General features: G+C 42.2%; 1 protein-coding gene across 7 annotated transcripts; it reads right to left on the bottom strand.

Annotated features, from left to right (window-relative positions):
- Positions 1-274: 274 nt before the first annotated feature.
- On the bottom strand, positions 275-23,400 carry fubp3 (far upstream element (FUSE) binding protein 3). Of its 7 annotated transcripts, none has more exons than XM_040197887.2 (19): positions 16,319-23,400; positions 11,773-11,884; positions 10,140-10,173; positions 9,672-9,721; positions 9,429-9,500; positions 9,122-9,179; positions 8,744-8,903; positions 8,033-8,131; positions 7,741-7,845; positions 7,528-7,630; positions 7,091-7,191; positions 6,679-6,808; positions 3,600-3,760; positions 3,263-3,336; positions 3,062-3,141; positions 2,616-2,672; positions 2,327-2,377; positions 2,077-2,204; positions 275-1,683 (listed from the first exon to the last, which is right to left on the bottom strand). In XM_040197887.2, the coding sequence occupies exons 1-19, from the start codon at positions 16,526-16,528 to the stop codon at positions 1,675-1,677; spliced, it is 1,794 nt and encodes a 597-aa protein (XP_040053821.2). In that variant the 5' UTR covers positions 16,529-23,400; the 3' UTR covers positions 275-1,674. The 7 variants fall into 7 exon arrangements, with proteins under 7 accessions (XP_040053821.2, XP_040053822.2, XP_040053823.2 ...); XM_040197888.2 differs by having other exon boundaries at positions 3,062-3,138; XM_040197889.2 differs by having other exon boundaries at positions 10,140-10,170.
- Positions 23,401-26,692: the final 3,292 nt, after the last annotated feature.

The following is a 26,692-nucleotide window of genomic DNA, read 5'->3' as shown; positions in this document are numbered from 1 at the left end:
CAGCCCTGTGGGGATAATACACAGTCATGTGTACATAAACAAAAATCTAGTTAGAATTGAGAACTGAATGTAGTTCAAGTGAACCACAAGAGGCTTGTGCGAAGTTTATTTGAATGCAAAAATCATTGTAAAGACCATAAAATGAAACAGTTTGCGTAAAAAATATGCAAACGTACAGTTCTATATATTCTCATCACCTCAGCGATAGTAGAATATTCAACGCCGAGTATCACTACAAGGTCATGGAACTGAAAAACCTTAGTACACATAAAGGTAGTCTGGATGTTTTTAATACATGGTTAACTGTACACAAAGGAAAAAAAACACCATAATTAGACATTTTGAAATTATATCCCTTTTCATTAAGAAATGACGTTAATACCAGAATCATTATTTATATAATTTATATCTGAGCACACAAAGAAATAAAAAAATTAATTAAAATGTTATTAGCGTTGGACTGAGTCCAACTCCCCACTGAGTCCACAGCGAGGCTCAGTGGGGAGTTGGTGAACTGGGAGGTACCAAATAAGAACGTTTTTGATCATAATACTTAAAACATAAAAATACTATATTAATTATTACACAGGTAGAAGTACAGAGGCTTAGCAGTCTTGAATAACCCTGGTACAGAACATACACAAAAATCTATCACTTATTTTCTTCATAACAAGATGCAACATCAAATTTCAAATCACACATTCACAATCTTTGAACATTTTCAGTATGAAAACAGAACAGAAAAAGAGGGACAATTTTCCTGCAAAACTGATCGCAGGAAAAAATAATTTTTATATAAGTATATATATATATGTAACATATATATTTTAAATTAACAGTCAAATATATGAGCATATATACATAGTTTTACAAGGTAGCAAAGGCAAAAAAGCTATTTGCAACATCCCCCTAAATCCTATCATAACAGATAATTGTAATACATTATCTATGACATTTCAATTTGAGAAAGAAAAATAACTTTTAAAACTACAAGTTAAAAGTCTGTCAAAAATATTAAAGAACCCATCTTTGTTTCAAAAGTGAAATTAGATATTGCACCTTTTTTAAACCAGAGTACAACAACATGACAATGAAAAACAGCATACAATGCACGACAGGAATTAAATGGAACTATTGCCGGTGGCTGGCATTAATCCTTGTTTTTAAACCGTGTAACAAAAATACATTTCCTGTAACAAAACATCACAGTTTCATTTCACTGAATTGTGTAAAAGGAAAAAACATTTTAACACGCTTTTTAACATCTTATGACAAACGGTATTCAAGACTGCTAAGCACATAATCATGGTTTCATTTTAAACATAACTAGAAAAAATAGATCATATTGCCTTTTGAAATGTTACAACTCGGGTCAGTTTTGGCGGTACAATCTGAGTCAAAGACAAGAAAATATAGAAAAACGAAACAGCTCTCTCAAGTCCAAAAAGGGATCCCAGATACTGTCTATTCAAAATAACAGTGTACACAAGCATTTAGTAACAAATAACTGTTCCTGATTTTTAGAAATATTACTTTATCATATAAGTCATTCTACAGCTAGTGTTTCTCACTAAGAAAAAAAGTCTTCAAGGCGTTTCAAATCTATAACCCCTCTGTTAAAAAAGGGTCGTTTTCATCCTCAGTGATTCAAGTCTTTCACCTGGGCGGCTCCTCTTAATGATCCTGGGGGATAAAAAAAAAAAAAAAAAGTTTGTTAGACATTAAATCTCAACGCCAGTGAAATCTGTTTTCTGAATATTTTATATTTTCTTACTGGCGACCAGTCCAACCAATAAAGAAAACACACAATACAGAGCTCCACAACGAAACACTAAAAACATATTTCACATATTAAGTCAAATTGTTAAATGCACTTAAATTGTGTGGATCCTTTGTTTTGTAAAAACATAAACATCGTAGACAGGGACCAGCGGGAGCCGCAGTCCCAGTAACGGCGTAAAGAGGCATTGAGAAATAGAGCAACATATTCGTTTTGGTCTTTTTGTATGGGACTTGTCGGCCATAAGAAAAGATGGCGGCCTCATCGTGGTGAATCCGGAGGCGGCTGGTTCCCACCTGAAGGCCCGGGGCTTGTGTCTGCTGTGCGCCCTGGTTGAAGTAGGCCATCGGCTGCCTGTAGAAGTCAACCCAGGCGTTGTAGTCGGGATTAGAGGTCTGCTGAGATGCAGGACCAGCTGTCTGGCCTGAAAGGAGGGAAAACATCCGTGAGGAAGAAATCACAAATGTCAGAATCAAGAAAATGACGTCAGTCCGCCGGTTTAGGCTGAAACTTAAAATCATTCTGGGCCCATGAGGAAATACTCACCCCAAGCTTTGTTGTATTCAGGAGCAGTGCTCTGGGCTTGGTTTTGCTGACCTGAAAACCCAACAGATGAGTTATAATTTTGTTTTCTTAGAACAGTTTGAGACCACAATTTGACACAAGCAGGATTTAGGCTCATCTGTCCAACATGGTGAGTAAATAAATGGCTTCATCAGGTCTGTGTGGACATATAAAACTTTAAAAAATGGGAGACTTAAACCAAAGCTTGTGAGGCAAAATATTGTAGAGAAAAGTGGGCGTTATAAAAAAAATAAAAATCCTTTTCTCTTGCCTAGTTTTTTATAATACTCTTCCCAGTCCATCTGGCTCGTCTGGGATCCATTGTGACCTGAAACCAGACACAGATAACACCACCAGAGTTACGGAGAGCGTGCTTCGCTTTTCTTTTGCACCTTCTGCTCTCATCCGTTTAATGATTTCCATAGACGGCAAATTTAAAGTGCGTCCGTGCAGGAAAGAGGCGGTTAGCCGCAGGGAGCGGAGCCAGCCTTTGCTAGACTGCTGAAAACTGAATACACTGCAGCAACATGACTCATAAAACCAGCCTGGCTAGGCTTTCAGAGCCATATTTAAAAAACGCATCAAATACCATTTATATATATATTTTTTTGTTCTCTTTCTGCGCAGAATGCTGCAGCTGGGAAAGGATCAGATGGCTGTTTGCTGGTGGTCAGGTTGCCGTAGCAGCTACAATAGTTCTTGGTGCATTTTACTCACTGTGCTCCTGTTGGCCTTGAGGCTGCCAGATTTGAAAAGTCGTACCCCAGCCTCCGGTCATGAACGTCTGAGCCCCACTTATGCAAAGAGGAAACGAGACAACATGAGTAACAAACAAGACGATCAGTTCCTTACTGTCGGTCCACATTTGAACGGGAAGATTATACAAAAATGTAAGACTGAAGAGAAATGGACGCATACTGTTGAGGAGGAGTGGTTGGTCCTTGGTTGTAGGGATTCATACCGAAGCTGCTGTTGCCCCCCATTCCCGGGCCCTAGAGCATAGAAAGGGAAGAGGAGGCGAGTGAGGGACCACACTTGTGTTTAAAAAGAGAGCCAACAGGCAAGGTCAGAGGGCAGGGCCGGGCGCTGATGCACTCCATTAAGTCCATTTGATGGATTCTTTATGTTTAACCTCTGGTGACATCCTGCCGGCCACCAGGACCACAGCAACCCGCCGCTCCGCGCATTGACATGTGCGCTCATGAATAATCGGTCCAGACAATAGCTTTTTGGGGGCCAGAGGCAGACCACCTACCCCAATCCTCTCATCGATCAGCTGGCGAGCCTTCTCCAACTGCTGAGGGGTGCCTCGGATGGAGAAGATGCGCACGTTGGGGTCGGTGTTGGGCGGCGGGTTTCTCTGCAGCTCCACGTGGGCACGAGACTGCTCTTTGATGTTCTTGATGGTTTCTCCACCTGCAGACGGCAAGTTATACACCATGTTAAACCGGAGCCGAAGCTAATGGTTGCTTTTCGTATTGGTGGAACTGCCAAAGAATGTCAGATGATTGAAGTGATTCGAGAGCCAAACGAGTTCTTTAGTCTCATATAATGTCCAAAACCGAGTGTTAATCACAGATAGAGAAATAAAACTGGCCTAAACTATTTAGATTCATACATCATTCATTCACAAGCTGTGTACTCGGCTCAGTCAGACTTTCACAGCACAGACCGCACATAAGACGGACCGCTTGCCACACAGCAAAACCGCATCGTAATCGCTTCATTGCACACGAAATACCATTATTTGTGAAGAAAGCAGCTCTACGCAGAGAATGCCTGGGAGACGAGACAAATCAAATAACTTGACCAAGTGTGTAATCATGCATTTGTCTTAAGCTGTCCGAGGATGTGAACGCTTGCACATGTTTGAATCTTCCCCATCGCAACATCCTTCCAATTTAAGATGAACGCAGCATTGAGCCGCTGCAAAGTGGCGTGATGTTGCTTACTCCGCGAAGACGCTGGCTTGCGTCTCACCACTTATCTGCCATTCTGTGGCAACATCCATGCAAATCAGGAAACAAAAGGAGACATCTCCTGCCCACCTCCCCCTCCGCCGCATCAGATGCCAGCTTCCCGACGTGTGGGGAGAGCAATTACACCAGCAGAGAGAAATGAAACATCGCTGGCAGGAGAAAAGGACCAAAATTGAAGCGTATCCTCCTCCTGGGATATCGTTTGTCTTTTTTTACCCTTTTCATTCTTGACTCTGTGTTGTCCTCTGTGATGAGAGAAGGGAGTGAACGAAGGGAGGGTGGGGGGGTATAGACAGTGCCCCGCCTCCTTCACAACACCCATCCCAAACGAAAAAAAGGCTGAGGGTGCTTCCCGGGGGGACACCGGGGCTGTCCCAACATCAATTACACATTTGTTCACTTGTGGCTGACACTCTGACGACCCCGGCTGACCTCCGAATGAAAATGCTCATCAAAAACCTCTCCTCCTCCCGAAGCCTATTCCACGCTGCCAACAGACTGCACACGGCCCATTAACCCATTGTCAACCAAATGAAACTTCTGCCTTAATGAAGCCATTATGAGCTCTTCTAGTCAGACAGCAGAGTGCAATGAAGACCCCGACTATTCATTTCATGGACTGGGCTGTAGTGAGGGCAGATAATACGGGCCTTATTAATGAGACTGGTTTAGTGAGCTGGAGAAAAAGGAGGGGATACAAAAGTGCAACTGGTGACGGCATTCAAGGCGAACCCGATGGACTGGTTAGCTGCTGGTGGGATGAAACTCTCAGGCCACGAGGGACAACACCACCAGCAGAGTGCGGATCTCGGGACATTTATAATGCAAAAGCAGTTTTACATGAAACTAGTGGCGGGCAGAATGGTTGAGATCAATATTATGTTAAGATAGTTTTACATCAATACATTCAAAAAGGAAAGATTGTTTAGTATACTCAAAGAAATTGATCAGCCCTTAATGATTCATCTAGTTGTATGTCAAACAATAACTTAAAGAAAAGTCTAGTTTGTTTAGGTAATTGTTCTTATAAGTTATACACTGTTATTGAGCTGACATGATCAGTTAAAGCAATTGAACATTAACCCATAATACATCTGTGCTTATCCTCAAGAGTTGAATGGAGTCCCTCTTCCCCTCCAGTGAATAAAAAACCACGTGAAACTAAAATGAGAAGTTAAGGTTGGCTGTAAAACAATTACAATAGTAGAGTTTTACAAAATAAACATGAATGCATATGGTCCATTTTACCAGTGAACTTCAACTAAAGTGACTGAAAGTTTTTTCGTGGACCTCAAGAGTTTAAATTTTCACTTTAAAATTCATGAGTAAAGTTGTTGGATGCCGTTTCGGCTCTCGCACTGAACTTACGCCAGATAGAAAGTCAGAGAGCAGGTTGGTGGGTGGCTTGATTCATCAAGCTGTGTGTGTGTGTGTGTGTGTGTGTGTGTGTGTGTGTTTGTAGGGGGTCAGGACAGAGGGACCAAGGGCTGCATATGGCATCGTAAAGATATTAATCACCGCACTCTTTAAGGGACGGCTGACAGCACCCAGACCCACCGCCATCTCCACCATATTGGCCCACTTCATATGCTAATGCACAGAGAAGGGGACGCAACGCCCAGGTTTATTTGTTTCCCTCGCCCCACTACATGCACAAAAGCCACTTGACATTTCTATTGCCATGTTTTTATCTTAGGTAAAGAGGCCCGCTCCGAACCCGCCCACTACTGCACGCACACAGACACACACACACACACACACACACCAGGGCAACATGCATGCATGGAAACACACACACTGCGCACACACACAAGCTCCTTCCAATGCAATGGTCAATGACTTTTAAATAGCTGGCAATAGAGTGGGCATGAATAGCCAATAAGCTAATTCCTTCTATTCATTCCCTCGCTGCACTCCATTGAGCTGAAAGACCCTCATTAGATGCCAGGCAGCCTTCCACATGATTGAGGGCTGTTATTATGCACCTTTAACAATTAATGTCACATTACACGCATTATCCCCGTCATTAAGCCCTTAGTGAAGCCAATGAATGCCACTTGTGCTGTATACATGAGTCCTGGGGAGAGAATAGGAGGGTGGTCACTGACCCCCCCCACCCCCCCTCTTCTCATCAGTTTCACGCCGAACACCAAACGGTATTCAGTTATTAAAGGGAAAAGGCAATCTGGCGTTTTGGAGATACTCTTGTTAAGGCTGTTCATGTTCAGGGACTAGTATTTCTCTCAGAAAGCGAGAAACTGATCATATCGGAAACGCTCACAATGAAATCTGTCACAAAATAGTCTAAGGAATACATACAAAGCACAACAACCACACTTATCAACTTAAACGTACCTTTGCCAATCACTAGTCCACACTTATCGGCAGGTACCGCGTAGGTCACCTCCTGAAGGCCCGGAGAGCTTCCCATGTTACAGTCGCTCCGCCCCCGACGTCCGACTACACCTCCAAATCCATCTCGCTCCTACGGGAAGGGAAGCAGAGACATGTTTCTGACACAAACAAGCATTTTGCAGGAGAAGCCTCCAATTCAGGAAATGTAATTTAATAGATATCGAACCGCGGCACTCAATTCTTAAGAATCATTCAGGAAAATTCATTTAATTTTCACTACGTTGGGTAGCAACATGGCAAAATAAAATCATATATTATAATTATTAAAAAGTTGGGCCTCGGCTATGTGCTTTATTCCGATAAAACTATGCAACGCCGTGATGTAAACACGGAGGACAAAGCGGGAACAAACCTGAGCAGTTTGGACCAGTTCATTGATGAGGTGGACCGCATGGTGGCAGTGGTCTGGCTGACCCATCACCTGAGCGATGCGGTCAGAACTGACTCCGTCATCTGGACGACAAAGACAAGGGACACAAAAGGTTTTTACGGCTGCATACGTAGTTACTTTGAGTGCTTTCAATACAATGAATTATGCAAAAGCCTGGAGATGGAATCTTGAGGTTTGGACTTCACTCCCTAAGTGAGCAGGGGGTTAAATAAGAAAAAAGATCAATTCCAGATAGACTGGAATCAGCCACCAAGCACTACGATTAGCATCAAGAGGGACCGGATGAGAAACACAACAAACTTGTTTCTTTTCCAGAGGCAAATCATCAGTCTTTAGGGCACAAATAAGTTGCCTTTCAGCATTAGTATGATGATCAGATTCAGGGATTAAGCGCTTACCTTGTTTGAATTGGATCCTGACCCCGGCATCATTCTGGATCTTCTTGATCATTTCCCCGTTCCTGCCGATGATGATGCCGACAGCAAATCTGGGCACAACCACCTGGACAAAGAGGACAGAAGATGATTACAAAAGTATCTTATGCAAATTATTCCAAATTACACTATCTTAGCTGTTTGACATTTTTATAAATCAGAATTACAAACTCTTACATCCAGACTGCTCCCCCCCATTTTGGATCCAAAGTCTGCTCTGCCAACTCTGAAGTCTCCTTGGTCCTTGTCTCGGATGAGCTTCACCACCAGTTCACGGGCTTGCTATAAGAAAAGATTAAGACAAAATTCTATTAAAAACATAAGAATGTGAATCCTAAAGATCCAGCTAGAACTCTCAATAAAAACAAAGGGACTTTCCAATAACTGGACCATTAAAAAAGGTACAAAATGTGTAAAATTGAGTGTAAAATGGCAAGCTAGCAGCACACTGAGCTCCTCTGAGACCCACCTGCACTTTGTGGGGATCCCCAGTGATTCTCAGGGGCTTGTCTGCTCCGGTGGGCATCGGGTCATCCTGAATCATTATCATCTGCACTCCAGTCCTCTCCTGCAGGGGTACAATCAACAGGGGCAGAAACACACACAACAAAGAGTTACCTGGGGCTCTAAAGACCAGTCACGCCGAAAGGGAGGGAAATCTGCCACATTTCCAAGAACGGGTTCTATATTTTGACGCAGTCTGGGTCATCCGGACCACAAGCTGAATACCTACTGCATGAATGATGTGAAAATGAAGCAGAGCAGTTTATACAACATTTAGCAAACAGCTTGATGGTGCCTTACAGTATTAAAGAACCAAGTTCACTCCATTTCATAGCAGATTCAAATTCAGAAGTAAGGGGGGGGGGCAGGGCTGTTTAAGGTTATTGAAAACAGTCACGATCAAATGCACACATTTAGCCAGAGATCTCAACCTGAAGACAACGTAAAGAAGCCTTCTCAAATGAGCTACGACTATTAAGCAATAAAATCAGCTCGGCCTCATAGTGACGGAGTTCTATGGATACTTGAAATAAAACAATGAAAGAAGCTCTGCAAATTTGACAACCCAAATACATATTTCACCGCAGAGTCGGTGAGTCAAATGTTTAACAGCCAAAATCCCTGCGGACTGAGAGAACACACGCTGCGCTTCCGTTGGTGTGGTGCAATACCAGACCTGCAGTTGTTTGATGGTCTCTCCTCCTTTGCCGATGACGAGGCCGACTTTGTTGGCAGGGATGAGGATCTGTTGGATGGAACTGCCGTCCATGTCACTGTGAAAGCCCGGACCGTACCGACACTGCTCCACGATCTCGCTCAGCAGCCTCTTGGCCTGACTGTTGGGGGAGGAGGCGCAAGAATTACATCACAACGGTTACACCCGACAAAAACAAAACAAAAACTCCACCTCACATTTCTTTCTTTGTCAATTGTGAAAGAGGCGCTCAGGTGATTCAGCGACTAATCAAGTGGAGACGTGAAAAGAGATTTCGGGTTCAGGCCCTCCGGTGTCACGACAATCACTTTCAATAGATCTGCCAAAGGTGCGACTTACTCAATGTTCTCTGGGCTTCCAGTCAGCGTGCAGGGCCTGTCCAACATGCCTCCGCTGTCTGGAACAACATGGGCACAACTGTTAACGATACTGCATGTGTAGAAATACACTAATGACTATGCTTAAATGCCCTCTATCTCACAGTAGAACGGTTTTATTTTGAAAGGGTCCAATTGTTTACGGTTCATGCCTCTCGGGTAAAACACAAAACGAAAAAGGTTTTTTGGCCTTTGACGAGACTAAACGAATACCTTGAAAATTCACACAGAGAGCAGAGGCTTAGATAAAGTGTGTCGTTAGGACCCACCTGAAGCAATCTGGATCTTACAACCTGATTCCAGCTGAATTCTTGAGATCTGTTCTCCTCCCTTTCCAATGACTACAGAGGCAGGAGAAAAAATAACAGTTTATCAGCTTGGAAAAAAAAAAAAAAAAAATGTGGACAGGGGGCCTTAAGCAGTGACCCAAAAAATCAGAAATCAGAGCAGAACGTCAATACTGATGATTACATGAAACATTACTGACTGCAATGACCTGAAGAGCTACTTACTGAATCCCACCATCTTATCAGGCACTTTGTAGTCTTCTGTAGCAAGAGCCCTGGGAGAGATTAGGACATGATCAATAATGCATTCTGATTGCTTCTTTTCTCTGATGTAAAAAGGCCAAACAGAAAACAGACAGACGCCCCCCAAAAATAAAATATTCACATTTTTAAATCTGGGACTAAACCATTTTAACATTATGGATCAAAATAATTGGTGTAACAGATTCATCTAAAAAAACATATTTTTGCATCATGGTAAAAGAGGTATTTTCTTTTGTAAAATCCCTCTTAAAAATTTAATCAATAAAACGGGTAACTTTTGAGCAAGACATACAGGCCAGAAAAGCAGGGAACAAATAGGCCCCAAAACTGCTTTGGGTTCAGGGAGTCAACAAAAGGCACAAAGGAAAATAAGAATACACTCAAGTGCCTCAAAATGAAAAGAAACAGATATGAGGAGGCTCTGCTCACCTTTGATGTACCATCGCACCAAGGTGGTTCCCTACTGAGAGAGGAAAGCAAACCAATTAACACAAATGAAATCTTCTGAGATCATGGAGGAAAATGGACAACCTTTAAAAAAGTGAAAGTGACGAAGCAGCCAAAGAAAGAACAAAAACAAAACAAACAAAAAAAATCAGCGAGTCATAGAGGGGTGGGGAGCAGATGGAGATGGTCCTGCCAATCCTTCGTGTTGGTGTCTGACCCACAGCGGGGGGCTTTCACCGGCATGGTAATCAGGTCTGTGAGCGTTTGAGTGAGTGTTTCAATCAGAGCCGTTCAGAAAGGAGAGGCAGCAGCCGGGTCAGCGGCTGCTGGTGCGGAATTGCATTTTTGACGGGTAGCACCAAGCAAGGGTCCTGCAGGGTCACCGGAGGATGGGGCGCCATAAACGCCAGCACCTGAGTTGATATCTAGCAACTTCAAATCAATTTTATGGCTCTTTGCACTGATTTCACTTCCTCTGGAAATGCACTGGGGCCAACGCTTGAGAACAGAACAGCTATGAATATAAAACAGGAGGTCTATCGCATTTATACAAGGACTGGACTGTTGAGAGAAAATGGGAATGCCGTGAGTATATTTGAACACTTGTACGTTTGCTAACTAAATATTGAGCTAAAAAGAGACCGTTCTTTCCACTATATTGTGGGACAACGGTCACAGAAAGAGACTGAAGACAAATTGCTGCATTAAACAAGACTAAACCAGAATTACAGTCAATTCATCTATCCGTGCTTTCAGGGCTGAATTATCACACAAACAACTGTGACAAGAGGACAACGGGGATAAAGAGTTTTTGTTTCCACTTCATGGAAACAAAACGGAAGGAATCTTTGATATGCGTGCGAGGGACAGCGAGATAGAATGACACGTTGTTCACGACACCGCAGTGATACTCGATAGGAACATGAAATTACAATGGCAGGGCTCTTGATTCAGATTGCACTGTATCTCCTGCATTGCTCCTTGACTCCAAAAGGATTTGTTGCGTTTTATTATCCCTCCCCAAGTAGGTCAGGGATGTAAGGATCTGCTTTTGGTATGATGCTGATTGTAAACCATGCTAATTCAGATCATCTTTGAGCAAATACATTTAGCATGTTTGTGAGGCCTCGAGGAACACCGGGTGTTTTGGTGAGTTCACACCAGTGCAAACAGAAATTTTTGTTGGAACAACAAAATCGGGCCCCCAAATTAAGAGTGGATCACACTGGGGGCATCGCTTTGTTATGTGGGTCCAGTTGCCGGTGTACTTTCACACTTGTGTGTCCAAATCTCAAAAATGTAAATGTTTAGTTTATAGGTAAAGCTTCGGTCTGCAGACATGTTTGCTTAAGCTAACCACAACCTGTAGGTTGTTAATCAGCAACAGACATGCTGTAACAAGCCAAGTAGTTCTCATCATTACCGTTAGTCTATTATCAGGGTTGATTTCATTTTTGTACATTTCACTATTTTTCACTGACCATATCTGTGAAAACTGAAAATGTACAACAAGGTCAATATGTTCAAACTGTCGAGCTGGACTTGAGTTGAGCCGATTGAATGCATCAGAACATTCTACCATGACATGTATGGCTTAGTGCTGAAGGCTTCTTACCTCCATTGTCTAGGGAGCGTTTCTGCCCCCCAAAGCCATAGAGGGAGTGGTCTATGACCGGAGGGGAACTGTTCATGTTGGGCATCTGGTCTCCTCCCATCTTGGCTGCCATCTGGAGACACAGAACACAAAAACAGATGGAATAAAAAAAACGTGAAAAGTGGAGATATTAGGAAGTCACGTTGAGAAATACACTTCCTTTTCCAAAACAACCCTTCATAAAGAATGTGAAACTCTTTTCCTGATTTCTTAAAAGCATCAGCTCTGCTGTCATCTGTTGCAGAGCGTTATCTTTTTGACAGTAGCTGAAAACTGCACTTTGCACAATGTTGCAGCGGCTTGAAGGGGTCTAGACTGCCGAGGTGCGCGTTTTCCTTGAAACATCGGTCATGTGGCAGCTCTCTCACTGACTAACCTAAATGTTGTCACGCTTTTGCTGAAAGAATTCCACAGATCATCACAGCACACGTCAGTTCCTCAAAATATTGAATTGGCCAGAAGGTGTTACAACTTAGAACATATTGCAGGGCTACCCACAAAAATGACACAAAATACAGCTTTCCACTTCCTAAATCGAGTGAAGCCTCTTCCAGCTTTAAGTGGCAGTAGTAGAGTACGGGAGATGAGGAATGGCAGGCGAAAGAAAAGGGATGGCCAAAGTCCATATTTACATTCAGTCCTCTTAAAGACCATTCAACCGCCCAACTTATTTTTAATCCAAAATTAAATCAAATTGTTGTGCTATTGAGCAGTGTCAGACAAGCAACTGTGCGAGAACTTTGTCAACTATTAATAAAACATGGCAAAACTAATTTAAATCAATGCCAGCTGTCAGCAATTTAACCGTTTTTACTCTTAAAAAGGCACCAACTAACTAAAAGGGTCTTGGTTCACACCCACACCTCATCGTGTCTGAAAGAACACAGTTCAAAACAATTGGTAAAGTTGACTTTTTCCAAAACAAGAACAGAATTGGACAGAATTATCCAAGACAATGATCACTTAAATAATGCATATTTAGGGCTAACGCAGACTGACATTTCTCGGCAAATAACTTCCCTGAAGAGTCCAGTTATTTGCATCAGAGTAGCTAAACAAACAACGATATAGTTCTACTTTTAAAATCCTCCACTTGCCAAAGTAAATATGCATGTTCTGCAGTGATGTACATTTGAAATCTTCAGTCACGCTGCACAAAAGGCACCAACAGCATTTTCCACTAACTGTTAATCTTCCACCTCTCCTTCCATACAAAAGTATAGCCTTTCAGAAAATTACACCAAATTGACATCAGTGCCTGATGGGAAATTCTTTCACAATATGAAAATATAGTGACAGCAATTAGTCTTGCATCACTTTCAGGAATGATTATCTACTTCAGTGCCCACCGGCTGAAATGAGGGGGGCAATTGGAACAAGAAGGCAGCAAAGGAAGCAGGTGTGGGTTTGCGTTTTTTCCCATGACGGCTCTGTAGCCGCGTCAAAGTGAAAAGAGAATGCTTGAACTTTAAGTTTGATTAGTTTCACTCACTTATACATTTCACTACAGCTGAGCAAATACCTGAGATGGAGCTCCTAAATGACCAGCCCGGTCTGGTTATCAGGGGACAGTATTGACGTGTTGAATTTAGTTGATGGGTTTAGTTCAGAAAATAAATTATCTTGATTCATTTCAAGTCCAAGGGGCTACTGTTGATTGCTGGTGCAACATGGTTGATTTCACACTAATCTATTGCTTGTTGAATGAGCTCCACCAACACAAAGAGTTTGTAATGAAGCCTACGATTCAAACGCTTTGAATGCAGACGGCTGCTCAGTCTGAAAGACCAACGAACTTTGTCCGAATTGAAAGACTATATTTAAAAACGTACTGTTCTCTTTGTAAGTACTGCATCGTTGTTAAGTAAATGAAATCTCCACAGTGGATTAAATCATAAATACCACGGTTATGTTGAGTATGCACAGAAAAAAAAAAGTTTAATTTTTGTGGAATATATATATAAAAAATTATAAAAGTTCCCCCAGTCAGAGGTTGGTATTCATTAAAAAATAATCAACTGTAAATATGAATAAAATGTAAATATGTGTGACCATAGCTTTGGTCTTTGAAAGAAAATAAACTAGCTAAAAGTGTAAGTGGACGTGTGTTTTTATGCGGCATATTGAACTGTTTAAAATGGCTGTAATCTGTAATTATTAATCTTAATTTAGGTTATTAAGACTTCACAAAAACCTTTATAATAAACTACACTGGTATAACTATAAATTCGGTCTGGCCAGCTTTGAAGATCAAATAACCTAAACATACATACATACATTTTTGCTGATTGAATACACACAGAAAGAAGAATAGTAACTATAATTAAGTTTCATTATTAAGCATTATAATATGTACTAAATGTCAGATTTGTCTAAGAATAACACATTTGAAGTCACGTGACATGTGGTTACATGGGAACCAAAGTATGTATGGTTTATATTTAGGGTCCGAGAACACCTTGTCCATTTGCCGCTGAGGCACAACTGTGGTCACTTATCTCCACCCAGGAAGCTCAATTTCAGTTGACGTGGTAATCACATAAAGAAAGAATTGGTGGGTTTGTCTTCATAGGTTTACAGTGGTCTGATGTTAATGGGTATGTTTAGGATAAACATTGGCATATTACATGAGGCTGTGACCCTCGCAGTTGGAAAAACAAATGAACAAACCAGAAGCATCAAGTTGAAGGACGCAGAATGCAATACCAAGAAAACGGGAAACCGACTGGAGAGTTCAACATCTGGTGATTGAGGCTGACGAGTTATTGTTAATTGTGTGCTTTACTGTCGTTTACTCCGTTAAAGACAAAAGTAGTTAACATGAAACGCATTGCAAAGCAATTTCATCTGATTTATTTTAAAAATGTTAAATCCTTCTCTCTCTCACTGGCTGCTCGCGGAGAGAACATGCGATAGTTGTAACTGCATTAGTGGGAACATCCGTAACACCGCATTAAAACAAGGCCTCCACTTCCCATCTAATCTCTTGGACGTCTGAAATCATGACAAGAAAACCTACAAGATGACTTCCCTTTTTTGTGACATCAGCCTCAAATACAAAGTGGCAGACACTTAAAAAAATGTTTTTTTACACGGTATAAGAGGTTATTTGTCATGACAATTGTGTACAATTAATGTTAATATTGCCATTAAACTTGACGTCACTGCCAAGAGGCTGGCCTGAAACGTTCATGTGGCAACTTTTTGTTTTAATCTGATATCAGGTGTGAACATACAATTGAGAAAATGGAGGATTGATGGAGGGATCTAAAGAATCGGGTTACACGTAGTTACTTGACATACCGTATTTGTACCAGGGTGCACTCAGAATTGGACTACATGTCCCCAAATGTATTAATTCCCTTAGGTGCATACAGCTCCGTGTCAGTTATGCAAGATTCAACACGTGTATTTGTATTACTAGCGTGTGAATTACAGGGCCAAACATTGCCAGTTGGGACATAATCTTGATCAAATGCTAGCTGGGTGACTAAAGTCCACCTCAACACGTTAACAGCAGACAGTGATATGCTTATCTTCCATTACAGCCAACGTTCCTCTCGATCAACTTAAATGGCAGCCCAACTACAGAGACTCTCTGCACCACTCACGATCATCTCAAATTAGGCAATGTCTGCAGGGTTGCAGTGAAGTTAGATTTTTTTTTTTAATTTTGTGTATATTTTCCAGGCAGCGGTGGAAAAACACAAGTGTGCTCAACAGGAGGAGCGGAGGGGGGCTTATTTGAACAGATGACGTTACATTACATGGCCTTACTCCAACGCTGCCTTTAGGGACACACGCTAGCTAGCTAACACCAGCGCCTAGCTAGCTTAGTCACACTCGTGCTACTTCGTAAAAAAAAAAAACGCTTTATAAATTAGTCTGCGGGGGGTAAAGACGGGGAATCGACGGCGGTATCGCACGCGATGGCCGTTAAAGCGGTTGGTGCGCGTCTTTAACCGGGGGTGATACTTGAGCTAACTCATGACCAAACACTAGCAAGCTAACTTTTTGACAGCGTGTCGGCCAGGTCGGTTTGGTTAAGGTTTCGCGTCTAAACTTAAGCATTAGCCACGATAACGTCGCGGTTCACACCTGCGGGATATCACACTTGTGACAGCGAGTAAGCTAGCTGAGCTAACTGCAACTTATTTAGCTTGACAACAGGTTGCAGTGTGTCGGGTTAACTTACTAAAGTTGCACAAACTTCGACACAGCGAGGGGCCTTCGTTGTTCTGCGTCAGACGTGGTTTGTGGGATCGTTTTTACAGCGTTCACTCGGTGACTTAATGCGTCTCCGTGTCTCGTGTAAACTCTAATCTGTCCCCTCAGCTACACCGCCTCGGCTACTTAACGTTAGCTTGCTAGCTTACTCGGTACATGAGGAGTGTTTGTGGTGAGGGGGTTCGGGTTTCCCCGACCAAAGTTCTGCCCCTTCCCGCACGCAAACGCGTGGCTTGCGGGCAGAAAGCGCCGCGCTTGCGTTCGCTTGAGAACATTTTACCTGTCGAACCCGGCGTATCGTGTCCGCGAAGTCATCTTTCGTTCCGGGCTGAGCCACCGAGGCCTGTCCCTGAACCAGCTCCGCCATCATCATCATCCGCCTCGGCAGCTGAGAGCCACTCTTAAAAAAAAAAAAAGGAAAAAGGAGGCACACGTGCCAAACGCAAGCCGCGCGAGTCACATGATCTCGCGAGTGGATCGAGGAGCACATCGCCAGAAAATACGAAGTAACTTATTTGTAAAAGACGTTTCATTTTTATTACCAATGAAATACAAATAATCTCTCTCTATTTTTTTTCTTTCTCTTTTCTTATTTGTTTTTCTTTTATCTTATTTTTTTATCTTATATTCCCAGGATGGTTTAAAAACAAAGATCAAATTCCATGTAGGCATAGGGTCATTTTGATCAAGTTTATTAGGTACACCTAATGCCTTGCCTTAATTCTTCGTGGCATACTTTCAACAAGGTGTTGGAAACATCCCTCAGAGACCCAGCGTGTGGTCTTCTGCTGCTGTAGAACATTCCTCGTGTTGTGCGTTCAGAGATGGTATTCTGCATTCCTTTGTTAAATTAAGTTACTGTTGCCTTTCTATAATCTCAAACCAGTCTGCCCATTCCCCTCTGACCTTTCACATCAACAAGGCATTTTCAGCCACACAAGCGTCGCTCACTGGATATTTTCTCTTTTTTTGGACCATTCTCTGTAAACCCTTATGCGTGAAAATCCAAGTCGATCAGCAGTTTCTAACATTCTTGGACCAGTCCGCCTGGCACCAACATCCATGCCATGTTCAAAGTCACATCAATCCTCTTTCTGATGCTCGGTTTTAACTTCAGCAAGTCGTCCTGACCTCAACTACACGTACTTAATAAAGTGGCCGGCGACTGTAGTTGAAACAAGACAACCAATCAGCAGGTCCTGCTGAAGGCCTCTATGGTCAGGAGGAAGCCATGTGGAGAAGTTGTTCAGTTACCCGAGACATCTGCAGTGAACCACCTTGTTCCCTCGTGTTCCTCAACAAGATCTGTAACCTTGTTTAAAAAAGAAATTTCAAAAAGCCATATAGATGCTTTCAAATTGACTTTTTGTATTGTCCTAACATTGCAAGCTGTCTTGTCAGAATAATAAAAAAATCCCATCTGGTGAAGAAAAAAATCCACATCACGGGTATTGTTTTTTTTTCCCTTGCACATGTGGAAACATCTTGTTGCACATCTGGAAAAGGCCAGCAGACAGAAGAGAGTAAAATTGCTGCAAATTCCCAAACTGTTTATGCAAAACAGTTCCTGCTCCATAAATCGAATGCAAACCTTTATGAGCAAAGTCAGACCTGTAGTATTAAACGTATTTGTGTGGTCCAGCAGAGAAAGAAACAGTCAGACATATTCCAGGCTTTGTTTGTTTGTTTATTTGTTTCGGAGTCTCTGACATGGCTTTTTGTTAGGCTAAATGCATTTGGATCATTGTTTAAATGATGTCCAGAAGGGCCAACAAACATTAAAGGCTCAAATCTGTCGAATCTCTGAAGGCCAAACAGATTATTTTAAAACATGACCCCACAAGCAGTTTGAGTAAATGCCCACGTCTGAAGCCTCTGATAAATTTGATAACTTGTGTGCTGTTTCCTTACACTTAAATAACTCTCTCCTGATGCAGTTACATCTATATGCAACATGCTCATGCAGCTGCTTGAACAGGGATGATTGACCTCGAACCTGAGACAAACAGATTGGCGTGCTGCGCCTAACAGACATTCATACATATATCAATTCCCCTTCCTTGTCAGCCCCTGGGCATGTTATCACCTCCTAAAAAGAAGCCTGGAAATTAAGTGCGAGCTGAAGGCTGTTCCCAGACCGGCACCTCTAAATGAAGACCTCCAATTTAGCGTGACTGAAGTATGATCCCGGCTTCTCAAACATATTGCTACCATGTGCTCTCCAATGTATTCAATGTGGCTGGGACATGATTTTAGAGCTCCAGTATCAAAGGGTAAGTCAGGTTTTGGTCATCATATACAGCCAGGCGGTTTAGACATAAGTACGGACACACACACACACACACACACACACACACACACACACACACACACACACACACACACACACACACACACACACACACACACAATCATGAATTCAGGCCCCATCTGGTCAAACAGGCTGGAAAGTAAAGGCAGATAAAGCAGGTGTAGATCTCTGGCATCCTGCCAGTCAAGCAGCGGGAGTTGACTCAGTTGACCAAGTGTGTGTGTGTGTGTGTGTGTGTGTGGATGGTGTTACCGTAGCAGGCTGATCAAGTGTCACACACAAACACAGTTTCCTGCCTGTCATTGTCTGCCAGAGAATAGATTCTTGTTCCCAGGGTTCACTTTCGTGAATGGAGTTTGTCTTCAGCGAAGCAATTCGGTCCATCAAGAATTAAAAAATTCAAGAAATCATCAATGTGTGCTGAGTAATTGATCCACTTTCTTTTCATTGTCATTTCAATGATGTGTATGAGTTTAACGTTTCTGTGGTGAGGAAAGTGGACGGACACAGTCTGACAATTGAGGATTAAGAGAAAGGAACATCAACATTGCCACACTTACTCTCTTTCAATACTGAGCTTTTTACCCCCTTCTTTCTTCTCCTCAATCTCTAAAGAATGGGCCATACGAAACTGTAATTGCTTGATAATTACCACAGTTTTCTGCTATGGGCATACATTTATAAAGGCAGGACACAAGAAAGGGATAGTGTTTCATTGTGAGACCTCTAAGGTATCCCCACATAGCTTTCATTCACAAACACATTGTTCATGCAGTGGGAACCAGTGAATAAATATTATTCATAGCCGTCATGTTTAAAAAACAAACCCAACAAAATCAACATCAAATATTTGACCAATTTATAAAAGTCAATTGAAATGAAATTTTCTTTCATAATATTGTTTTTTCAGGTTTGGGTTATAATGTTTTGTATGATTATCATTATTTGACTATTTTATTCAATCTTACAATTTCTAAATATCTACAATGGGTTTCAATTCCCAGATTACTAAGTGAAAAAAAACGTCTCGAGCCTGCAAACAAACCAAATACAACTTTTTTTTCACATATGCAGTACTAATCCCAATAGTGAGGCCTGTTTCTACCACTGCAATGAAAAAAAAAAAAAAAAACAACTTTCTCCTAAATAGTGTTTTAGGATCCCAGAGTAATGACTTAGCATCTTATAATCATTATTAGGTAATAGTAGCAATGAATGCAACATTTTAATTTTAAGACCGTAAGTCATAATAACGATTCAAATAATAAGAAGATGAAGAAGAAGTCAAATCCTTGTTTTAAGATACTATCTAAGTCATAATTGAGTTTGAAAGTTATCATTGTGAAGTCAGAATTATGAGACACTAATGACAAATTATAATGACTTGCAGATCTATGAAAAAGCTTTGGCTCTTTACTCTGCACATGATTTAGCCTTTTACTAGTGTTCTAACTGCAGTTAAATGATGTTTTTGGGAATTTGTGTTAAACGTTTATTTAATTCAAGACAATACACGACAAAACTTAGCAGGTTCAGTTGTAATCTCTGAAAGTGGAATAGGTAAATGATATATAAAATGTGAAAAATACATTTCTAGGGATAAAATTTAAAAAAGTATACTTACTGCAAAATAAAATACATTTTGAGAAAGTGGAAAAAGAAATTGAGGAGTAAGAACAAAGGTAACATCCTGTCTTTAAGAGGGATGATTGACAGGAGAAAAGGATAAACAGACCAGCTTTGTCAAATAATAGCAGGTATACACCTCTTCCTCGTTGTTTTTTTTACCTCTTTCATATTACTTTGCCGTCTTCTCCTCCTCTTTCTCCTCCACAAGCCACTTTGCTTTGATTCAGCTCTGTATCTGTATTTTAAATGACTCAATTACATGGGATCCTGCGGTGAAAATTACGGATGTTTTCCACTATTTCGCTCCACTGGGACACCATGACCCCTCCCTGGCGCCAATACCCCACCCTCCTCCTCCTCCTCCTCCTCCTCCTCCGCCGTTCATCCCTCTCTCCACCTGTCCCATTTCCCTCCTCTCCCAGTCGCCTATTTTTCCGTGATAAACGTTTATTTTGCTGTGTGTGTATCTGCGAGGGAATAATAGCTAAATGGCCTTATTTGTGAGTCCTCAGCACCGGAAGCTGACAAAGAGTGTTTTGCTACACAACAAGCCACCGTAAAGACTTTAAGGCTGACAGGAGGTGCGCTGTTCAAATCAAAACACCAGGCATGAGAGAAATAAAAGCCGCAGAGATGGACAGTATTCTTTCTTTTTTATTCATCTACAGCAAAAGAAGAGCAGTGTTGTGATTCTTTTCACCACTTTAAACTCGCAGCTTACTGGGGTCGGAGGCATTTTCTATCTTTGATGTACGCCCTGTAGGAGTGGAACCTACTTTGAAGATAAAACCCCACTGCTGAATGCTCAATGTGCGACTGGAACAGCTTTAGTTTGGCAAAACATCCACGAGCCCCATGAAGCAAAACAAGTCTTCCTCATTTTATGCAAACAAAACGTCACAGATCTTAGATTTAGCTGACGTTCTATTGCTGTATAAAAAGGACACGAAGCCCATGAATCTGTACCACTGTCAGGCTGATAACCTGAAGGAAGTGCATTAAAATGCATAATATTACCATTTCTTCTCTGCAACAGGCTTCATGAATTCACGGAGTACCGTGTGTGTCTAATGGGTCCATTGTCGTGTACACCATATCACAGGAATCCCTGGAGGGAATTTCTTCTCATTTGGCACAAAGTCCGCTCGGACGCAAGGATGACCTGCGTTGTGTTCAGAGGTCAAAGCTCAAGGCCACTCCAAAAAAACAACAACGTTTTACCATAACTCAAGAATCTATATTTACTAATTATTAAAATGTCTCAAATTTATAATGGGATGAAGTGATGACATTTTGTAGGTATGAAAAACTAAATTGTATGGCTAAAGCTACACCATTTGTATGTTGAAAGGATTTAGTAACAGTAATGAACAGTTGATCAAATAAAAATCCTTATACAATAAATTTAGAATATACCAGGCCCACTAAGCAAAATGAAAAACACCCAACCCAAACGGCCGGCATGAAAAAAAAAACAGACAATGCATTACAATCCATCATTACACACGCCATAACAACCAAATAACCAGCGCCATTAAACATTTAGACTGACCGAGGGATTCGCAGAGTGGGGAAGCCAAAGCTGCCAGGACAGCCTCCTTGAACCCGATAGGCCCCTCGTCCGTCCACCACCTCGCAGACCAACAGATCGAAGAACAGAGAATAATTTGTGCCAGCAAACAAACCCCGCCAGTAGACCCCCGGGAGAGGAGGAGAACAGCAACCAAGTCCCTTTTGAAATGAGGGGGATAAACCTATTGATTTGAGATCAGCGTGTTGCATTACTGTTGCTGCCCCGGAGGATTTGGGAAGTGCAGCAGGGTGTAATGGTGACGGCGGTAACTCTGTTTGTTCGTGACTTTATTCCCGACTAAAATCTCTCAACTGAGATGAAGACATTTTGGGCTTTTGGTGAAATGTATGAAACACTGAACAGATTGGAGTTGTCGTTGCACTTCCACTACAGATAACTTCTCCAAAATCTCACTAGCCTCGGCTGTACGTTGCGTTTAGTGCTACTGAGCCAATGTTTGCCTGCTGACGTGCTAAATTAAAAGGTTAAAACATGAAAAACACTGTACATGGTTAACGTATTGTCAGCATTGTGAGCTTCAAAGTGGCATAAGGCCACAGGACTGACAGGAAATGCAAAAGACACAATCATATTGTGATTACATAACGCGCCTGAACTGAAGTCGGTCTTAAACATGAAGTAGTAAACAGGCAGGTCAAGGCCGGGCTCAACAGCAGGCAAAAGGATCTGTGTACAAACAAGCAGCAGATGGATGCTGTTTAGCCGTCCACATGGATCTGGATCACAGCCGGTCATACACGTACCGAGGCGCACACAGGCGCTGCTGGGTGAGTAAGAGTCGACCCGAGAAGTTACCTGTAAACTTACAGTTCATGTATAAATAAATAAACAGCTTAATTGTAAAGACTAAATACTGCAAACCGCTGGCCTGCGACAGCATGTAACAAAACCAACAAACACCTGTAAAGCTTCAAGGAAGTCACAGGATGTAAGATTAGTATTTCCCAAAATGTTAAAATGTTCCAATAAGTGTTTGTTACCAAGAAGTTTGCAACCTTCACCTGGACACAAACACTGCTATAGAACAACTGAAAACAGGGTAACTTAATCCACTATTTAGAAAGATATTGATCCTTGTCAGCCCCGTAGAGCCTGCACAGCCCGGTCTAGTCAATGTTAGTGGGTGGTAGAGCTCCCATTTGTTGTAACAGGAGATTGGGAAGTCATCACACTCATTAACCCTTTTAGTTGGGCAACATTGAGCAGCAGGCAAAATATTTCTATTTTTCCATCAATATTTCATCACAGGCTGAGGCCAAACAAAGCCAGGGGCTTGGACTTTAATGGTCCCATCTGTCTATAGATCTTGAGGACGTACACGTCAGTGTGTTGGTGTCCTTTGACACCAGAAAATAGGCTTTGAGATCAAGGAAAAATCACTGCACTCACAGGCTGCATGGATGTTAGTCAGCCTGGAAGGCAAAGCGTATCCCGCTGTATTTGGATGTTTCCTCGCAGATGGGCTCTTCATGTTGTAGCGGGAGATCAAGTTTCAAGAGTGCAATTTCAGCTACTGGGACAAATCGGCTCTGCTGGAGTGCGTCAGTGGTGGGACCTGAGCCACGGGATTCATTAACAAATTAATACCAATCACGACTGTCGGGAATGTCCACTCCTCTAGTAGTCGATGCATTTTCTGCTTAGCATCCCTTCCACAATCTTACTTTAGTAAGCTACAACGTCAAGTTAAGTTAGTCATCCTCAGAGCCTTCAGAGGTCAGAAAATATGAGTGGATCAACATCTGGTTGCTATCATTTATCCAACTTCAATGAGTGCTACCCGTGGATATAAAAAGTATAAATAATTCATCAATAGTAAGCCAGCACTATTGGCACGGTGGACTGGCCGGTAAATCGCTCATTGTTTCTTAGCAGTAAGAGAGTGACCTCATTATCTTTGCCTGGCCCATTAGCTTCCTACAGGGGACCAGTCCATTAACCCCTTACCTGCCAAGTAAAACAGCATTAAGCGACATGTTCAGAAAACAAGGAGCAATTGGCATTATATGTGGATACCTGTGATTCAAAACGATAAGACTATAAAAGCAACTAAAGGGAGAATGAAAGTAACCAACGAATAAAAAAAGGGATTGAAATCAAAAGAAAATCTAGTGATTCAACAAATTCTGGAAATGTATAATGCATTTAATTAGCAGATGTTTTAATTGTCTATCCTCAAGTTGAATAAAATCTAAAACTCTGGAGACTGACGAGATATTTGGCTTCCTGAGCTCAGGTTACAAAAAGCATAGTGGAGAAAAGGCACTTCTGCCTGTAATCGGTGGTAATTAACCCCCACGGTCATTGTTCTTGTCTCATTGTGTTTAAAGAGGAGAGGTCAGTGAACATGGGGCCTTTTCCACACAGACAAGCTCAAGAACACAGATTGAATGACCACAAAATATTCTGATCAATGAATGACATTCTGTGTGCTTTATTTCAGTTATAGTCCCCCCCCCACACAAAGAATGGCAATTCCAAGATCATTGATTTTTGCGTTTGTACTTAGTGGGTTAAGAAAGCCCCATCATGCTTTGAATGAATGAATGAATGCAGGGTAATCCCGCGTGGACTGTTGTTTTAGTTCATGAGTACGAAATGTTGATAAATCCTGCACTTCAAGTGTGTTTAAGACAGCGATTCGGAGGAAGAATAGTGAGCTGGAAACAGAAAAAATCAGTAATGATACATATTCACAAAAACATTAAGACTCACTTTTAAGTAGTTCAATTATTAACATTCATAACACATCACTTTGGCTGCCCTGCTGGAAAAGGCCTGTGAACAGTCCAGACCAAGATCCATGTACTGACATTTGTTTTTGACAGCTGCTATATATAGTTTTTGTGAACCCATTATTAAAAAGGACTTTAACTGCCTCTTTGATTTTTGGAACCCCAGGTTAATTTAAATCAAGGGATTGGCAATATCACAATGCAATCATTAGCAAATAGTTTCCTCTGACAAACCATTAATTAAAAAGGAGTGTCTCGTTAGAAAGTTTCCCCTCTTCACAGAGTGTCTCTTTCTCTTGTTCTCTCAACCCTTTAAAATCATCCATTTCCAACAAGACTTCCCTCTTCATCGCCAGCGGCCCTCTTCACTTCATCTCGAGAGGTCACAGACCCTGGTCCTGAACAATAGCCTCCTTTGTACCCGTGCCGTCGGAGAGTGACAGCGACTTGAAGGTTAGTCGACCTGGACTCCCGAGGAGACGCGGTCGCACGGGAGTGTCCATTAGGGCTCGGCCCTGTGACGTCGCTGACTTTCATGTTGCGCCATTGTTACGCGGCTCTCCCCTGAGAGGTGGATACAGAGTGGGTAATGAGGGGTAATTGGTACAGGGTCAAGGATGATTAATTCCCTTGGTCAGGTGTCAGCTAGTTTTCATACCTGGCTGGCTGGGTAGACGCGTTCGAGGGAGGGGAAGTGTGGAATATGAGACGCGGTAGGCGAGACGGTAAGTGGATGCGTGTCCCGGCGCACATGCACACGCACAGTCAGGATTGCTAATTAAAGAAGTCGGTGCTTCAATGAGACTGAAGCCAGAAAGAGAACCTCCCTTGCAACAAAAAAAACATCTTTCTATTCCTAAATCACAACCACACATCTTGCACAAGAGCGTTTTCACAACCGCAAAAAGATTCCTCGGGATCATGTCTTTCCAGAAACAAAAGTTGAAAGGTCACCTCGATCCTCCCCCTCCAACTGCTGAAGCCAGATTGAGATTGATAGCTGTCGCCATCCCTCCTACCTCCCATTCAGCCTGACTGACTAATCTGAATACCTCTCCATCCGTCCCTCCATTCTAACCGGGCAATTTTCAACACTGATTATCTTGCAACCTGTGAGTGCACGACAGTAAATGCAGGGGCTGGCTGGTAATTGACCAGGCAAAGACTGAGACGCCTGCCGTGTAATTGAGCAGGAGCTGAGGGGCTCTTGCGGGACTGAAAGGGTCTGAGGATCCCTCATTGCCCATTAGACCCGGCGGGGGGTCTCCTGTGTCTGTGCACTCCACCTTGAGGCCCACACCGTTTCCAGCACTTCCATGGAGGACGGACTTCTTTCAGCGGCGGGGATTGCACAGAAACAGCTGCTGTATCTTACCGACTGAAAGTAATATGGTATGAGGCAACGTGTAGGGGAAAATCATTTAACAGTATACAAACTTCAAACACATCTTCTCAGAAAATCCGGTTATTGATACACCAAACACTGCGTTGGGAGTTCGCTCATCAAACAGTGGAGCCTTTCTGAGCTAAGTGGGGGATGACTACATATTTAAAACTTTCCGTTAAGGCAGCTTGACTTCCATTAAGTGTTCAGAAAAATCACTTAAATTATTGTGTCATTCATCTCTGAATAGGTGAGAGCCAAGACGGAGCAGTGGTTGATTTCCAAAGTAAAAGGTTTCTTGTATTCTTCAAACCTCCTGCAAAAGAACCGGCGGCTCTCGCAAGATGGAAATTAATAGGATTTAAAATGCAAGTGATGTTAATCACTTTCTTGGGAAGAGTTTGATGGTAAGATCAATACCACTCTCACGTCTGTACTGTGAACATGAAGCTAGCTTAGCATGAAGTGGAAGCAGGGGAACCAGCTAGCCAGACCGAACGTACCGACCAGGAATCCTGAAGGTCACCAATTTACATGTTAAATATCTCGTTTAATTCCAGAGTTCATATATTTCTTCACATTGAAAAATGGTTTTAATATGGGATTATCTATTTTAAAACATGGTTATAATGAATGACACAAGACTCTTTAAAAGACGTCTCCATCTTGGCTCTGTGCCGTAAGCCTGGAGACCCCATGCAGAGCGGGGTAATATACTTACGTGGTCAATTGGTTCTTTCCGTCTGACTTGTGTTCATCGGTGTCCATCTAATGCTCTGCTACCGTTTATCTACATATTGTAAAATAAAAAGGTACGGCGGCGTCGCTGCCCTGAAATCGTCACGGGGCAGCGACGAGAGTTAAACAGGCGGACGCCGATAAATGGGCTGTCTGCCAAAGACAGGACAATTAATCACCACCGCATTCAAACTGTCAGGGGCCGATGTGCATCTCAACAGTGTTTGCATGGAATGATCGGAATATGTTTCTCTGAAAATGCT

The sequence above is a fragment of the Gasterosteus aculeatus genome, chromosome 14 (assembly GCF_964276395.1).
Source record: "Gasterosteus aculeatus chromosome 14, fGasAcu3.hap1.1, whole genome shotgun sequence".
NCBI classification, from domain to species: Eukaryota; Metazoa; Chordata; class Actinopteri; order Perciformes; family Gasterosteidae; genus Gasterosteus; species Gasterosteus aculeatus.
Note: the sequence above shows the minus strand (reverse complement) of the source record. Positions and strands in the feature narration are given on the sequence as shown.